General features: G+C 34.2%; 1 protein-coding gene across 7 annotated transcripts in view; it reads left to right on the forward strand.

Annotated features, from left to right (window-relative positions):
* Nucleotides 1-19,509, forward strand: part of LOC111415750 (protein bric-a-brac 1-like) — a 561,730-nt gene that overhangs the window by 500,199 nt on the left and 42,022 nt on the right. For 4 of the 7 annotated variants that reach the window (XM_023047590.2, XM_023047588.2, XM_023047587.2 and 1 more), the window contains one exon: nucleotides 8,206-8,223. The exons of the other annotated variants lie outside the window; for them this stretch is intronic. In XM_023047590.2, the coding sequence (XP_022903358.2) occupies nucleotides 8,206-8,223 (18 nt within the window). The remainder of the gene's footprint in view (nucleotides 1-8,205; nucleotides 8,224-19,509) is intronic. 7 annotated transcript variants of the gene reach the window in all.

The raw sequence follows: 19,509 nt of genomic DNA on the forward strand, positions 1-19,509 counted from the left end.
TGCTTACAACTGTGTATCGAAATGCAATGGATGACATTTTTCTAATTCTTCTCGAAAATTCATGCGAAGCTATCTGTGTGGTAGGCATCAATATGTTATTTACTTCACCAAAAAAATACATTGAACTGTTCGGTTTCCGTAGTTTTCCTGGAGGAAAAACAAAGTGATTTACATTTATGTTAGCCAAACTTCAAAACAAGTTGTCACAAAATATGTAAAATTTTCTGCTGGGCCAACAACTTCGAAGCTGTTTAACGTAGTTTAGAACAATATAAGCGCCTACTCCCCATTCTTTGTATAATGTGTATAATTTGCATTGTAGGATGTTGGTAACGTTCAAACTGACTTATATTCACGTTTCTTGTATAACCAACCCATAATTTGTAACTACAGCGTATCGGGTTTCCACTTATTGCTGAGAGGATTGGAGTCTAAAATAAGCTTGATCAACACTGTTGTGGATTAAAGATGTTAGTCTAAACATCAAAGGATCACTTTTCACCTCTAACTCAAATTAAAAGGAAACATCTTGAATTTTTAATATAAGTGTGTCATTCCACCTCAATAACAAAAGTATCAGTATAAGTTGAAATACAAAAAATATCATTCTATCAGATCCCGTTGAGATTAGGTTTGAACTTTTTCAGACAGTTTAATAAAAAAACAAACTGTTAAAATGATAATTTTTGTGTGTTAACATTTCCATTATATATTTATAAAAAATGTTACTAAAAATATTTTCTTTCTAAGAAAGGTAGTAGAAAATCTATTCCGTTAACGGTCGCACATGATCGTTTTGATTCTATAAATAATGCACAGTCTCGCGCGGTATATTTTAATAGTGTCATTACACGCCGTGCAAGCACGTGAAATATTATTAATAAATCCGTCTTTAATGTTCATTTAATAGTAGATGCCAAGCCCCCAGGTCGTAGTTTTCCTATATCTAAACATAGGTAAATTATCATTTTTTGTATAAAAAATGCTTCGAGCGTGACTTATGCTCCTATCCAGGAAATCGTAAATTGTCGTATAAACGCATATCGAATTACATCTCTTTTTAAATTACATCGTTTTTAGAATTACGTCGCTTTTCGTATTACACATTGTAAATTAAAAAAAAGTGTCTCCATCGTTGATTCGTCACGTCTGTTCATCAACATTAAATATTGAATCGGAACGATAAATTTCCGATTCGACATGAATGTTTCAACGTTGAAAACGTGGTGCATATTGCACGTCGAAAAGGTGTGAAAACTCATCCTGCACACGATAATCGACATAATTAAACACTTTCATCTCCTTATTTCCGTGTTAATACACCAATTTTCATTAATAGTTTTGATAAAGTATTCATAAGACTTCAGTATAAGCGCCCCCTCACCGTGACCATTGCACAGCCATTTTGTTTACCAACTGGGACCTTAATTACAAATGTTGGTATATTATTTAAATTACAATTACCAACTTTGCGTCATAATTAACTTATTGCGTTTACTGGGCAACGTTTGCTCGCCCGGAGTTGGCTACTTGCACAGCGCCGCCTCCGAGGCGTACCCGGAAAGTGGAAGCCTTTAATGCCGTCGCAATAATTTCATTAAAACTTGAAACGGCACGTGCGCGTTCAATTATATCGGAATTAAACATTTATAAATCTTTATTTGCCTCGGCTTTAATGCGTCTTGCTATTTTCGGACCAAACGCGTCGTTTGATCTACACAGTCTTCGGTGGCGATCGTCCGACCTCATTTAATGATCACACACCAATTTATAATTATGCACTATGTTTAGATTTACTTACTCGTATTTGTTACCTAGTAAACATTTATATTCGGTTAAAGCTACCACAATTTTTGTTTCAATTTTTCAATTGAAGGGTAATATAACTTTTTGATTGATACTCTATTCAAAGAATTTATATAAATATTGAAAAGCTAAATACATCTATGTATGCATATAAAAAATTTACCCGCAATAAAATACAGCAATTTAGCTAAAATACAAGTTTCGCCACGTATTTTGTTACGCACGTTAATAGGGCCATGAATGAATAAATCCATGAATGAAATCCCGAAATTTGTTCGTGCGGCGGATCCAGTGGTCGCGGGACAAGCGCTAACACGTACGCACACACATGCCGGAATCGCGCGCAACCCCGATCCGCCAACGAACACGCACACGCTCGTCTCTTGAGTAATTTAAATTTCAGCGCCAACTAATCATTTGAATTTTACCGATTCAGGTTACAAATTAATTCATGAATAACAATGGAAATGAAAACGACGAAACCCGGACGAGTTCGCGCACGTGTGTTCGCGTTTTCGACTCGTGCGCTCAACGTGAACGTTTCATTTTCCACACAAATTAGACAGACTGTGAAACTGTTATCGGCCTGTTTGCGGTTTAATTGACTAGACAATAATGTCTGAAATATTAATTTTTGAATCAAAAATTTCATTTAAATATTTATGCTTTTAATATCAATTAATTTGATTTGAAATAATAACGTTAAGTTTTTGTAAACAACTAAAACTAGAACTAACACTAGCATTAGAACTAATACTAAACCTAGAACTATCAACATTCGAGTTTAGCCGTTTTGAGAAACTTGCGGCTAAACTCGAATGTTTCTAGTTCTAGGTCTAGAGTTAGTTCCAGTTTTGCACTAACACTGTCACTAGAACTAACATTAGACGTAGAACTAGAAACATTCGGGTTTAGCCGTATGTCTCTTAAGACGGCTAATCTTGAATGATTCTAGTTCTAGGTCTAATGTTAGTTTCGGGTTTAGCCGTCTTAACAGATGTACGGTTTAACCCAAATGTTTCTAGTTCTAGGCCAAGTGTTAGTTCTACTTTTAGTTCAATAAAAATATACAACAATCTAGCTAAATAACAATTAAACCTAGAACTACCGTCTTTGATTTATACATTGTATAGACAACTCGGAGTATACCCCTAATTTATCTATGAACATAGAATAGAGGTCCATTATATCGAGGTTTTACTGTATTTCCAATATTTAATTGCATTTAAAGAAAAGAGTTCACTGTGATAAAATATATAATTTGTGACTTTCAAAACCGAATTTTATTATTAAAAGGTTGAGCCGTTTCTTGATAACTTGCCCAACGTTCAAAACAATTGCATCACAAATAGATTTTTAACGATTTGTTTCAAAACTATTTAATTATAATTAATCTCTAAATGTACGATTGTGTTTACAAATTTTTATCTCCGAATTTAAATGAGATTTTTGAAATTAGATTTCACCATAACAAAATACATTTACATCTCTATATATCATAACACTATTCGAAGAAAAAGATTTTTATTTTTAACGTAAAAACTATATTGAAATGAAAAAAATCATATCTCAAGAAATAATTGTGATATAAAGATAAAATAAAACGATTCCTCATTTTTCATAAAAACCTGGTTGTTATGATTTTTTCAACTCAACTCTACATTTTACCTTATTTGTAACAAAAAAGAAATTAAAAAAAATGTATTTCAAGAACGAATTGAGATATCATGATGAAATAAGCATTTTAAAGCAAATTTTATGTGCCATAAATAATTTCTTATTATTTATAAACCTAGTTGTTATGATTTTTTAAGCTCAACTCTACATCATAACTTTTTCAAAAGAAAACGATTAAAAAATTATATCTCAAGATCGAATTGAGATATCATGATGATATAACAAATATTTAAAAGCTAATTTAATGAAGGTTTAATGAAGCAGAAATAATATCTTAGTTTCTACAAATCTGGTTGTTACGATTTATTAAAGTGAGCTTTGCGTCTTAACTTATTTAAAACAAATAGGAATTTAGTACAGAGTATCTCAAGAACGAATTGAGATATGATGATGAAATAACAAACATTGTAAAGCAAATTTAATGTGTCATAAACTATATCTTATTTTTTATAAACCTGGTTGTTATGATTTTTTAACCTCAACTCTGTATCTTAACTTATTTTTAACAAAATTTCTAACAAAATTAAAATTTAGAAAATTGTATCTCAAGAACGAGTTGAGATATTATGATGAAATAATAAACATTTTAAAGCAAATTTAACACAGATTTAATGAGTCATAAATAATTGCTTATTTTCTATAAACTTGGTTGTTATGATTTTTTAAGCTAAATTCTGCAGTTTAACGTATTTAGAAAAAGTAGGAATTTAGAATATCATATCTCAAGAACGTATTGTAATATCATCATAAGATAACAATCATTTTGAAGCAAATTTAATGAAGATTTCAAGTGTCATATATAATTATTTATTTTCTATAAACATGGTTGTTATGATTTTTCAAGCTTAACTCACATCTAATAAAAGAAATAGGATGTTAGAATATGGTATCTCAAGAACGAATTGAGATATTATGATGAAATAATAAACATTTTAAAGCAAATTTAATACAGATTTAATGAGTCATAAATAATTGCATATTTTCTATAAACTTGGTTGTTATGATTTTTTAAGCTAAATTCTGCAGTTTAACTTATTTAGAAAAAGTAGGAATTTAGAATATCATATCTCAAGAACGTATTGCAATATCATGATAAGATAACAATCATTTTGAAATGCAAATTTAATGAAGATTCCATGTGTCATATATAATTATTTATTTTTTATAAACCTCGTTATTACGATTTTGTAAGCTCAACTCTGTATCTAATAAAAGAAATAGGATTTTAAGACATGATATCTCAACAACGTATTGAGATATTATAATGAAATAACAAACATTTTAAAACAAATTTAATGAAGATATAATGTGTCCCAACCCAATCCAACCCAACCTCAATTTTGCATCTTAACTTATTTAAAAAAGTAGGAATTCGGAATATCATATCTCAAGAACGTATTGCAATATCTTGATAAAATTACAAGCATTTTAACAAAAATTTACTACAGATCTAATGTGTCACAAATAGTTTCTTATTTTCTTTTTTAAAATTGTATCTTAAGACCGAATTGAGATATTATGTTGAAATAACAAAAATTTTAAAGCAAATTTAATGAAGATTTAAAGTGCCAAGAGTGTGTATTCGATTTTTCAGTTGACTAAAGCAACCATTTATACCATATTCCGATGTTAGATATTCTATGAACACTAAGTAGTACTTCATCTATTAAGACGTTTATGCCAACACAATAACTTGTTGATAATTTTGAACGAATTTGTCAAAAACTTCTCGAATCGTAGCTAGTCGGTTTCCTTTTTCCAATGTTACTCCAGTCATTGTTGATTGATTAACACGGCCATTTTGGATACAAGTAGACCATGAATGTACTGAGTTCTGTTGACTTTCTATTTATATCATAGTCCCATCATATAGAAAAGACTCATCATATAATATGTTTTCTTCATCTTCATTCGTCAGTAAGATGTTCACCCTTCCAAACAGCTCCATTGATGTGCCTCCATCTTTTCAGCCCTCCCGTTTATTAAGCTTACTATCTGTTTGGCAGCTCGTTACATAATGCCACATTAAGTTGTGCATCAGCATGCGCCAAAATTGTTGTACTTAACCAACTTGTCGCCAATCACATCATGTTCATTTGGTGTTTGATTGTAAGCTCGCTGTGGCTCGCTTTATTTTTACAACCTTGCACAACATGTTATGGCAATGTATTTGGAGCTAATGCGCTGGTACACATCATTGGAGGATACGATGAAACAACATCAGGCACGATGAACCTAAGACATCAAAAGTCCTTTGTACGGATTCCAAACAAGCTACAGAAAAAATGATCGATGGAATCGGTTTAATACTAAAAGGTAGGAAGGAATTACCTAGTGAGAAATACCAAGAGTGACAAGTAATTTGTTCTCGATCAGGGTTCAATTTTAAAACATTTATTTAACTCATTTAAACCAGTTTATTTTTCGACTTTTTCTGACACATTGAGGAGACATCAATTACTTCAAATATTCTGAAATCGTAGAAAAAAGTATTACTTATTATGTGTGATATGGATTTTCTTCTTTGCGTTAACATTCTTGATTATTATTTGTCTCCTTATCTAAGTTGTTAGTTTGTTCTAAGTTTGTTCCAAAATCTTGCACTCCAGTATATTAATATTTATTTGTTATAAGCAATAAAATAAAAAACCTAACTTAAAAGGTTGTTTATAAGATAAGAAATCTCATTTCCTTCATTTTATACATTAATTGTCTATTATAAGCTTAAATCAATAAATAACTAGGATTGATTAGTTTGGTTTAAATTTTACGACTTACTATCGTCTTCTAGACTGTGAGCTCCTAGAATAAAACAAGTTGAATATTTGTGGGGCGGAAAGAAAAACAAATGTTATTCGTGTAGAGAAGGAAAGTACGAAGGAGAAGGAGGAAAAGCATGGCTGGAATTATAGTTTCGTATCCCATCACGAGTAATGACCGGGAGGCAATGTTTATTTTAAATTTAATTGCGGCGCCCCCGGTCCGCGTTTTACGCGACGGAACAAATAAATAAATAACGCGGGGCAGCGGCTGCCATTAAAAAGTAATTTCGTTTGTTGTAACGAAAGCGAGAGCGCGCGACTCGGCAGCAATTCATCACGCCCTTGCGTCAGGGCGATGATTGCACCTTTTCGTACGTACCAATGTAAATAAAATGTAGATATCGGGTTGCAACATCTCATTAGGTTCCTATCTCTCAACAGCCTTGGTTGCTGTTGAACGGCGACAAAAAAAAACGAATCCTACGTTGCAATTTTCTCTTATAAGTCTTCGAGATGAAGTTGTTCAAATTAGGCGCGAGACGTTCGATGACAGATGCGAACGTTCGAAGTTCTTCGTTACAAAAAAAGAGGCAGGGAGCGCGATTTCGATCGCATTCGTCATATGTCATATTAGTTGCGCGGCTTAATACGCGCCGTTTCTGCGGTTATGCTGTAATTAGGGACGATCTCGACTGCATAATGTTGATTGCGAGAGTCACATGTCGTCGCGGCACATTGCCATCCGATAAAATTATTACTTACGCCACATCGTTTTTTTTTTCTTTTGAAGAGGGCGGTGGAAGAATACTACACGTCTTAAGAATGTATTTATGTAATCCATCATTCGAAGGAAGTCGTTAAATGTACTTAGATACAGGGTGTCTCATTTACATTCTTTACAACTCTTTAAATAACTTACGTAACATACCAACTAAAATACTAATAACTCTTCATCAAAGAAACATTCGCAAGAATATGAAATCTTCAAAGAATTTTATTGTTACGCGGAGTGTACGTGACGTTTTTACTTATGGTTGTTTCTTTCTTTCTCGCACTATTTAGTGGTTCTGTCGTCGTTCGCAGATGTCATAAATTTAAATGGTTTATAAAAATGAATCGCCCTCATCATACTAATCAAGAGACCGGGTAATTACAATGTGTGTACACTCTCGGAATAGCTATTGCAATAAACGCAAACCCAACTCGTCACGCACCGTCTCGATATTACAAACAAGCGGCAAAACGCGGTTTTAATTGGCGATACTATCTGCGGAATTCGCATTTGCATAATCGAACAGGGCATTAAGGGATAAGAACACGCCTATAAGAAACAGTAGCCCAACTCTTAAACCGGGAAATCGAATCGACTTGAAGAGTACCACTGAAAATAATCAAGAATTTAAATTATTCTAACAAGAACGATTTGAATCATTACTCTGTAATTAACTTCGGAATGTTACATTATTGCTATGGAATAACAAAGTTTAATAAGAAGGAAGTATGATTGGAGTGAAGTGTGAGTTGATAGGAATGGTGATTAATGCAAAATCGAAGCTTATTAAAGTAAAATAAGCGAGGATCTTGATAAGCGTCGTGTAGCCGTAATCACTTATCGCAAAACGCATTAGCGCTACCGCACAACTAATTGTGACAAGGTGTTTATACGCGATTTTAATGGGACTAGAACACACGCGACGACGTATGTGTACACGGTGGCGCCAGCGTGCGTGTTTGTAGCGAACTTTTCAAAAGGGTCGCGGCAATCGTCGCGGACATTTTGAATAAAACACGCCGACCGTTATTATAATTTATATAACTTTTCCCGCACGAAACTCTGCCCTCTGGTCGGTTTGATATAAAAATTCCGCGTCAACCTACACCATAATTCGTGCCCTCCGCCCCGTCGCATCGCCGTTTTGTATTTATGGTGTGTCCTATAGTACGATTTCTATTGTTTCAGAAGCTACTTCCACAAAACGTAAGTGTTTTCCCCTTCTTTACTTTTGCCGAGATTACATCTACCCAACCCAAAGAGTAATTGGAGAAGTTAACAGCCGCACGAAAGCTTTTCTTTATTTGACGTTCCCGATGTGTGGGCGATACCAGTATTTTAAGCACCTTCCTTCTCGACTACGAAAATAAATGCATGCTATAAATATCTTCGTAAACATTAATAAAATTGATTTATACTTTGACACAAAAAATTGTTATTAAATTTAAATTACATTTTTTCATTAATCAAACAAGAAACATAATGGGTTTAAAACGTTTTTTAAAGGCTACATTACAAAAGGGTATCGTCTCGGGGGATTTTGACATCCAGGGATAAACTGGAAGTAAATTGTGACATAATGGAACGAGGTAGAAATGGTGGTAAAAAACGTGTATTAATCGACCCTATTAATACGATTTTGTGGTCAACTCGAAGTAGAGTAACTCGAGGACGGAAGGAAACGAGTAATTTGTAAAACTCCGACGACTGCGAAGTGATCAATTAGCGGGCTTTTAAACCGACCCGCTAGGGTGGCGCGCGTGCACGATTCCCTCTTCTTCTTCTAATGGGATTATCGATCCTGGCAGATTCTAACACGAAATAACCGAACGCATCTTTAATGCAGGTCTTTGAAAGGAGGAAGTCTTTGACGTGTCCGCCTGGCGCGAGTTAGGGTCATATGTGAAGCGCGAGCATTACTAATGCAGCGGATTGCATGAAATAGAAATCAAACGATAGAACGTTGAGCACATAAGGGCGTTGGATTCGAAGAAACGTCCTTTTAATAATTCACTATTTGAAATGTAGCTTAAAATAGAAATAGGTAGTTTAAATTGAAGTTCTGGGGGTTGTTTGAGAATTATAACAAAAATAAACAGGAATAATCAATTAGTTCTTAAGAAAAGATTAAACATTTATAGATTTATATATAGGAAATAAAGAAAAAAAGTACAGTAAAACCTTGATATAACGAATTAATGCATGAAAGGAAGTATATATTTTAACATTAAAATCCGTTATATGAAAAATTTCTATTGTGCACAACTCGATGGCCCGTTCGCGACGTCAGCGTTGAATAACAACTAAAACTAGAACTAACACTAGAACTAGAAACATTCGGGTTTTAGCCGTGCGTCTTTTAAGACGGCTAAACACGAATGTTTTTAGTTCTACTATTAGTTCAATAAATTTTTTAAACAATTTAACGGTGAATAACAATTAAAACTAGACCTAGATTTATAAAAATTCTAAATTTTCTAATTCGAGGTCTAGTGTTAGTTCTAGTTTTAGTTCAATAAAAATAGAACAAGTAAAACTATAACTACCGTCCTTCATTTATACATCGTATAGACAACTCGGGGAATACCCCGAGTTTATCTATGAATAATAACCCGAAATGGATTCTATTTACGAGGGCTAACATTTATATTTAAATATACTGATGTATTAAATAGATAATACGACTTCAAAATATTTTCTTCGTTATATCCGAAGTCCGTTTTAACGAGGTTTTACTGTAGTGGTCATTTTAAAGGGAGGAGTTTTAGTTGATCTCCATTTTCCTGTGTAACAGTGCAGTATAACACGCCCGTATATGCTAATTTTATAGAACACGTAAAGGGGGGAAGAACTAAGGTGCGCAAAAGATGATGCCCCACGACCCATTACGTTCCGCGAATCGTGCATATGTCCGTATAAAAAACGCATGGCCGCATATTTTTTTCCTTCTTTTCTGAAAATTACTACTTGAGCACCGATTGTTGCGGCGACGCTAAGTGGAACGGGAGAGGGGAGAAAAGCCGGAAACGCGATTTCCCGGAACGGTGGCCATTTTTATATCGGCTCTAAATTGTCAAGCTCACAAGCGATTCTTTTGTATCTAGTAATATGAAGTTGCGCGTTGGCACGCCGTAAAAAGGTAAGCCGCGAGATATATTTTTACTATACCATTCTGTAAATATCGCATGTCGTCGTCCTCTCAGTTTGCTCTTGGTATCGTTTCAGAAAAGGTACTTGTCTGAAGCGGCACAAAGTCGGCATTAAACTTTATGGCTGGCGACCGTAGCAAAACGGATCAGAATGAAATAAATTTAGCTCAAAATATTTTTGATTTATTTATGTTACTTTCTACAAGAATTTATATATAAATCGTAATTTGTTTATTATTTTATTTAATATAAAATTTTAAATTTACATATTCATTATCAAATAAAAATTAATTTGAACAAACAATGAACTTTTCCGATAACTATCCTGTTTCGTTCTTTATTGCACAAGTTTGTAGCTCCAAAACCCTTATTCGAAAATTGAATTTTCACTTCTATCCATATCTAACTTTTCTTTTAATAGAACAATCTGAAATGATTTGGCATTTATTACGGTACACCACATCTGCTATCCACAGTTAGTTTTTAGATTAATCCAACATTTCTAAGTGTTTTGCATGAAGTATTACTTAGATATCTTCAAGATACTTGCTTTCTATATCTCGATGATATAATCTACTCACCATCACTTCAAGAATACACCCAAAAATTGATTATGTTTTTAATTGGAATATCATTTCTCAAAGATCTATGCGATTACAGCAACAAAATTTTACCTTTGTTTTTCAAGCTATTTTACTTGCTTTGAAGTAAAGCGAGAGAGAAAGCGGAAAATTAAATACACCACTAGAGAGCCTAATTTTTTCTTTATTTTAGCATTATTCTCTAAAACTGCCAAAAACCGTATGCAATTGCCGTATTTAGATATTTACGGTGTCATAACTTTCTTATATGATACGTTCAAAACACTGAGGATATATACAGTCGATTAGAAATTTTCTGTTCATGCAATGGTGTATAATAGTAATCGATAACTTGGCTAAAAGATTGCTCAGAATCAACAAATAAGCTATAAAGATGTGTAATTTTTTGCCGTTGTTGATATCAACAGGAGAGAACAATTTTAGATGAAGGAAAGATCAGAGTTCTGAGTGATGTATTTATATCTACAATATCTCTAAAGATAAGGATGATATCGGCAAGGTGGAAAAATAAAGTTAAAAATTTGTTGTTGTCGTCGCATTGGTTACGCAAAACATTTTGGTCAGCATTCTCCCTACTTGAATGATGCAGTTTCACGTGAAATAGTTGATAAACTATCAATAGCATAGGTGCAAAAACCTATTTTGAAGAGAGGACTATTAATTGGAATATCTCAAAAACAAATAGCAGCCATGAAACGAAAATCAGTAACAGAATTAACTAGTAGAAGTAAACACTAAAAACAGGGACGCTTGCGGGAATCTTGCAACGCTTATAATAGTAAAACTTGTAATCCACATCTTTGATATACATATTACTTTTCCAATAAATGAAAGAAGAGACTCTTCATGTTTCTTGATAGACTTTCGTTTTTCAACAAAAAGTACTTCATAGTAGTACTCAGGTTCAATCACACCTGATGGACGTAATTGCGTTACTTGGTTTTTTCGCTATCTAGAAACACTGTTATTTGAAAAGTGAATTGAATTATAGTTACCTGAGCTTTGTTAGTAAAGAACGCTATGTTGCAGATCATAGCTGAACGCTTGTATGTGTAGATGGCTTCGACTTATCCATTTTCTCAGAGATCACCAAGGAATCTTACAATAAGTGCTTTATCAACGTATTCATAGCTGAGTATGACTGTAGTATGACGAAAGATCCTAATATAGTAGGTTTCGGCACTCGCAAAATTCCCTGTCTTCTTAATTACAAGGGATGGATGCATAACCTCCTTGCATCCCCCTTAATTACAATAAAAGATCCCAGATGACCGAAGTATTATGACAAAAATTACTGAAAAGCGGCTGAATTGAAACTTTTAAAGATAAACACGACTCGTCTCTGATATATTTGATGATAAACCATATTAACCCAACAAGGGACTTAGTTTCAAACTTAATTTTATATCTTGATATAATTTTATTCGTATTGTTTTCATTTTCTTCTTGGCTGTTATTTTATATCTTGATTAGCAATATTTTTAGTGGATTTGAACCTCATCACTTACTAACTTTGCAAAATCTGGACTCATTTTTGCATGAATCATGGAGTTTATTCCAATCATTTCGTGTTAGAAATTATGTTAGAAAACATTGTTAATCGAGATTTTTCAAACTCCTATTTTATTATAAAGTTGATACTTTTCCTTATAAGTCTTATCAGTTTCACAGAAATATTCAAAAAAAATGTAATGGTAATGATCCTAGCGAATTTACTCCGCATGTGTAATTACTGAATAGTTTAGCTGCTTATAGCCCATATTCTTAGAAGAAAAATAGCTTATTTGACACATTGAGCAGCATACTTATCGTTTAGATCCAATCTGGTGTTATTCACCACGACATTATGTAATCAAACATCACCTCAGTCTTCAAATTAATCTCTGCCGTCAACAACTAACTCTTGAAACCGTATAGTTCTCGTTCCACTACATTCATCTTCATGACACTTTCTTTGATACTTTGATAAACATTTTATATCACAACTTGCGATGCAACTCATTCATTTTCCTTCTTGACCATATTTATAGCTATCACATAATTATTTATGTCAGCTCATTTCAAATCAAACACCCTACTCCAAAATTTTTCACTTTCCCATTTTCCCCATTTCAACTTCACATTAATTTTGAACAACTCTTCAGCTCATATTAACAGTATACTTCATATACTACTTAAAATTGTGCATAATTTATCACAACTAATCGAAATATTTAGCAACTTTTTTTCATAAAAATTGAGCCTGAAAAATAATTGGTTATATGGCATGAAAATTGAGTATCAAAAAACAATTTTAATCTACGCTTTCGAAGTACATTTTGGTTAAAAAAAAAGCAAACCTGATGGTTTGTAGACATTGAAGGACGTGAACATCACGTGGTATCACCGGACGTGTTCGTTTTCGTTAGAACAAGTGCCGCAAAGAGATACTAAAACCGTTGGAAGCGCAAAACATCGAATTTATCGGAAGTTTTGGTTGGTAGTAGCCCGCTGAATCGTTGTAAATATTTTACAAGTGGTCGAGAGGAAATTGGGGCTGCTGTTTTAACAAATCGCAGTTTTCAGTTTCGGTCCGAAAACACAGATTTCCATTACCAATATTCAGATATTCTGAAAAGTACAAAACCGTGACAGGCTGCAGCGCGGTCATCGCAGCCACTGCGGCCGACACGTGTCAACGCTGCCGTGCCTCTTTGACGCCGATGTGCACGACAGAGAGGTTAAACCTAAAAACGGTTTGGTTTTAGGCCAATTTCACGGTTTTGTTTAATAAAAGTCCTAATATATTTAAATAAATTGAAGCTGACCGCATTTGACATTCACCGCGCTGATGGTTAACTATTTAATACGTGTATTCACAATTTACCCTATCGTTTTTACATTTCCGAGTATTACATTTGAAATTCGTTTCATTTCGCTGGAATAATTTCAAAAATTGGGCAAAATGTTTTATTTATTTGGTATAATTTTGGATCATACACAGCATGATTTTCGCATTAAAAAAATCGTTATTCAAAATTTCCATTCTCGTTATTTTAAGCGTCTAAGTAATAATCGGTATTCGAGCGTCAATTCACGAAATCTAGAACGGACGTAGCAATTTTTTGCTGCACGAACTTGCACAGCTCGCAGAAAATAATGGCGTACGGGGCGATATTTATTACATTTCTTCCGTGCTCGATATTTACCTTTCGCATCGTTGCCGCATGTCGATGTGTATGTAGGATGCCCTCGGCGACAGACGTCGGTTATATTGCGGATACACGTTGCGGTCGTTTAACGAAGGCCCCCAGTGAACAAAGAAAAAATTTCCCGACCGCGATTTAACGTTCGTACAGAGTACGATTTAAAAAATGCCCCTGTACTCGATATTGATGTACAGCTAGCGAAACTGTACGTATGCATTTTTCTGCCGGTCGAATTTAAAAAAAGCGGAGCCTCGTTTCTGGCCGAAAAACAACGTCCAACAAGCGGCAGCACACACCTGCCCTCGAATATTTCGCCCTGAGTGACGTGCCCCGTAGAAGGAAATGAAACTGTCGAAACGTACAAAAATTATGAGAAAAAGTCGAAAAATTTACTCCGATACTTTTAATAATGCAATCCGAGAGGTTTTTAAAAATTTTTATTAAAACAGATAACGTTCAAGAGGACTATTTTCATGTACAAGTAGAACGATAAATCACAAGTCGAGACGGCAATGTTTTGTATTTTAATTATGTAAGTTGGATTAAGGTCACGAAATACGAATTTATACCCTCCATTCGATGCATACATCATCCTTTAAGCCCAACAATAAACGAACGGAAAAATCGAACAAAAAGATCCGATAGGTGTATAGGTATTAAAATAAATTGCGGTGGAATGTCATAAATTTTATTCCGTGCGAACGGTTATGTAACTCGAAAGGATCATACTTCTTTTGTTGAAATGTATCCGTGGGCAGGTGCAATTATGCATTGATAATGCATTTCAGCACTCCCAGACAAATTCCAACCATAACTTTTGATCCAAAAAGCATCTTCAATTCTTAACAAATACAGTAAAACCGCGATGTAACAGATTAATACGGGAAAGGAAGTGCCCGTTATAGCCAAAAATTTTTAATTTGCACTTTAAACTGTTTTAATGAATAATTTTAATGCATACTAATTCGAACAGCTATCCACATGGTTGCGTTCTTTATTACTTAGTTCATTATTAGTTCAATAAAAATATACAACAATCTAGCGCTGAATAACAACTAAAACTAGACCTAAGACTAGCACTAACACTAGACCTAGAACTAGAAACATTCGGATTTAGCCGTTCGTCTCTTAAGACCGCTAAATTCGAATGATTCTAGTTGTAGGTCTAGTGTAAGTTTTAGTTTAATGAAAAATATACAACAATCTAAGGCTTAATAACAACTAAAGCAAGAATTAACACTAGCATCGGAACTAACACTAGACCTAGAACTAGAAACATTCGGGTTTAGCCGTCTTAAGAGACGTACGGCTAAACCTGAATGTTTCTAGTTCTATTTCTAGTGTTAGTTATACTTTTAGTTCAATGAAAAATATACAACGATTTAGCGCTGAATAACAACTAAAACTAAAGCTAATACTAGCACTAGAATTAACACTAGGCATAGAACTATAAATATTCGGGTTTAGCCATCTTTAGAGACGTGCGGCTGCAGAACAACTAAAACTGGAGCTAACACACTAGAACTAACACTAGACCTAGAACTAGAAACATGCGGGTTTAGCCGTTCGTCTTTTAAAACGGCTAAATCCGAATGTTTCTAGTTATAGGTCTAGTCTTAGTTCTAGTTTTAGTTCAATAAAAATATACAATAATCTGGTACTAAATAACAAGTAAAACTAGACCTAACAGTAGAGCTAGAACTAGAAACATTGGGGTTTAGCCGTCTTAAGAAACGTACTGCTACACCTGAATGTTTCTAGTTCTAGGTCTAGTGTTAGTTCTACTTTTAGTTCAATAAAAATATGGTACAAGAATCTAGCACTGAATAATAATTAAAACTAGAACTACCGACCTTGATTTATATATCGTATAGACAACTCGGGGAACAAAGATGTGAAAAATACTTTGAAAAAGTATTTAAATACAAAATGCAAATAGTTTCAAATTTTTGTACTTGAAATACAAAATACTAAATATTTTTGTAATTTAGTACTTAAATACAAAATACAAAGTACGTGTTTTCAAAATACTTTTATTAACATACTTTTTATAAAATACTTTATTTAAACACCACTACAAGATTTTTTTTTAACTTTTCCCATCACACGTTCAATATATGTTGTCAATCTGTGTATTGCCCCTTTATAAAATTTACATTAGTGAACTGGTTAAATAATCACATGAACTACAGCTTGGCAAATCCAATCTAGCGGCTCTGCCACAGATTAGTCGTAGATTATTGGTTGTCTCTAGGAAATGAACCGCAGAATTAGATTAGATTGTTCATACACAGCTTATATGAACATAAATTTATTTTGTTGATTTTTAAAATCACTAGTTTTTCAAATAACTCGTCGCTCATTTTCATTCTGTTAGGCCTTATTGTCATTCCGCCAAAGCTTTCTACTGGAGCAGAACCTGGAATACGGGTATTATATTTAATAAAAACTTTTTTACTATCTTTCAAATAATGAAGTATTTCTAAGTTAGTAGTGGTGTTACTGTTACTATCACTTCTTATGGACGAATCTGATGAATCCTCAAACATGTAGTGCGTCTAATTTTTTTCTTTCCATTTTCCAATAGCATTTCCTATCTCATCATCCGTATTTCATCAACACAGATTTTTTCACATTTTCTCGTTTACATTTTGGTACCTATTTTAGTTTAAAATATGGATGGGAATCGGCCGCCAATATAGCACCCTTTGCAGTAGGTTCATCCAAATCCAAGTGACAATTAAAACGCTTGTTTATACTTTTTTCTATTGTATCAATTAAAGTACTTTGGATTATCAGTTTTTAGCGAATTTAAGATTCGTCGTATACGCATTAGTTCCGGTAGTAGTCCCCTTCTTAGCTTCTAATGGCGTCAGCAATTGGTTTTAAACAACTTATGTATTCCGAAAGGTAGTTTACTTCGTTGTCTTTAAAAAGTGGCAAGTTTAGTTTTCTTAACGTATCATTTAGCTGTTCTTGCACTGTCAAAAATTCTCGAATACAGTTGTAATAAGAGTTCCATCTAGTTGGGCATGGAGAAGTAACAGACCTTCCAGTACACTCCAAATATATCTCGCATGCTTTTGGAGATCTAGAACATAGATTCCATACTGCTTGACATTTAGCGAAGACTGCTTCATGAAATTTTTTGCAAGGATTATTTTGTGTTCTAACTTGTTCTATATTCCTTGCAACTATCAAATGCAGAGTATGAGTTGCATATCTCTCATGATTAGGAAGTAAATATTCGTCATGATTATCAGTTTGCTCCGGGAGAGCTGATGTAACTAAATCATCCTCATCATTATTATTTTCATCATCATCTTCAGAGCTATCGAAATTTTGTTCGCTCCATTATCAGTAACAGTTTTTATTAAATCATATTCTGAGTGAATGTCAGAAATTAGTTCGGCAACTTTGTCGTATGTGTGAGATCCTCTAAATCTAAAAGTTTGAGACTATTATATATAGAAGGAAAAGTCAGCAAAGAAATTAAGTTTTAGACAATCATGTTAGAGACGTTTAAGAAAAAAGTATTTAGTATTTCCAAAATACAAAATAAGCTACTAATAGCTAATATGTATTTTGTATTTGTATTTTAAATACATTTATTTCAAATAAGTCACATCTCTATTGGGGAATACCCCGAATTTACCTATGAACATGGAATACAGCAACTTTGTTAATAACCCGAGTTGGATGTTAAAAATGTTTTGTCCGTTATATTCGAAGTTCGTTCTATCGAGGTTTTATTGTAATAAATATGTCTTTATATCAAGTTAAAATTAAAAAAAACAGTTGTGTTTTTTTAATCTCTTTATACTTGGTCAAGTTATATAACGGTTCATGTAACAACATATTATTTATTGCGTTACCATTCTTGTTAATACCTGTATATGTAAGCAGCTGCTCCATCTACCTATATTGGAGGTACTCAAGACCCACAAAAAGTGGAAATATGGTAGAAATACCAAAATAAGCTATAACGGTGAAGGAAAGCTTTCTTACGGTTGCTATCTTAGTCGACAACGCAGTCCGTCATTCGCGATTAAAACGTAAACCGTCGGCTCTAATAGCACGAAATAACCTTTAGGCTCCGAATGGGGCGTACGCAGTTTCCGCTAAGTAAGTTATTTCTCTTCTTTATTGGATGCGCCTTCATATTTATTGCATCGCCGGTCCACGGACGGGCCCTTTTAAATTTGACTGCCGTTCAGACCGACGCAGGAATACATCAACGAGGACAATAAAGTATACCTAACAAGCTGGACAAGTCGTAAAGAGTATACCTTTATATAGAAGCGGTCGTAAACAAGGGCTACCCCGGTAAAACTATTTGCGCAATTGAAATTGTCACATAAATTCCTGCGGAGGTCCCCCTACTTTTATTTTTTTTTCGTTTCCTTTACTCTCTTTCTGTGCGGTTTCCTGCATCGCCAAGAGGAGGTCGTCGGCGGCACGTCGATACCCTATTAAGGCTTAATGACGCCCCCACCGCCACTTTTACCGCAATTTTCCCCGACGACACATATTGTAAAATTCATACCGCGTTATTGGCCCGTTTCGTCGATTGATTTACTTCAGAATCATTTTATCCATCTCAACCATAAAGAATACTTTTTAATCGAACTAAAAAGGTTAACTGTAAATAAAAAAAATAAAAATATTTTCTCTTAGCAAATCTCCTCCCACAATTCTTTATAGAAACAAAGACCAAATCACAAAATCGCAACAGCCATCGTCGACATCATAATGACGACGGGAATCGCAGCAATCAAACTTCGCCAAGATAGCGGCAAGTCATGCAAGGCGTACAAGAAGTGCTTCGGAACGTGAGTTCTTGGATGTCGGCGTTTCGCGATTGGTCGATGTCTCGCCTTCGATGGCCAATACTCCCGACCAGGCGGTGAACGCCGTGTAATTACCGTTGTATTTTTAACGAGCCTTCTCCTTCTTTTCGCCTGCCTCCTCCTTTCTTGCTACCTCTCTTCTTATGTTTCTTCGTGCCGAAGTCGAAGGCTCTCTCCAACGGCTATGGACAACCGTACATTTTACATGATATATTACATTCGGCCGCCGGTCATTCTGATCCCTGACGTTGTCAATGTATATATTTACATAATTTTGTACGATGAGGATAAGTGGATGAGGCATCTGGTAGCTCTTCATTCAATGCATATCTTTTTTTGTGTAACATTATATTTAATATAAATTTGTAAATTAAATGCAAGGATATGTTAGTAAAAATACTTTTGTGAGCGAAAATTCTGAAGAGGCCTTATGAGATTTCATTTATTCAGGTTCGACTGTAGTTGCCGTTTAAAAATGGATAAATTTCCTTTTACGCGGAAGTACGGCACAAAAAGCTGCAAATAAAACACGTGCCGGCAGCTCACAGGGGTGGTAGGTGGACGTTAATGTATTCAGAATTATACAAAGCAAAAAAAGCGGCGATAAATTTGTATTCATTATTTTCTCTCGGTGTGCGGAAAAGTCTATTGCCCGGGGTATTTTGCTCGTCTGTTATTATTTCAACGAAAGAAAAGGATGGTG

The sequence above is a fragment of the Onthophagus taurus genome, chromosome 1 (assembly GCF_036711975.1).
Source record: "Onthophagus taurus isolate NC chromosome 1, IU_Otau_3.0, whole genome shotgun sequence".
Lineage (NCBI taxonomy): Eukaryota > Metazoa > Arthropoda > Insecta > Coleoptera > Scarabaeidae > Onthophagus > Onthophagus taurus.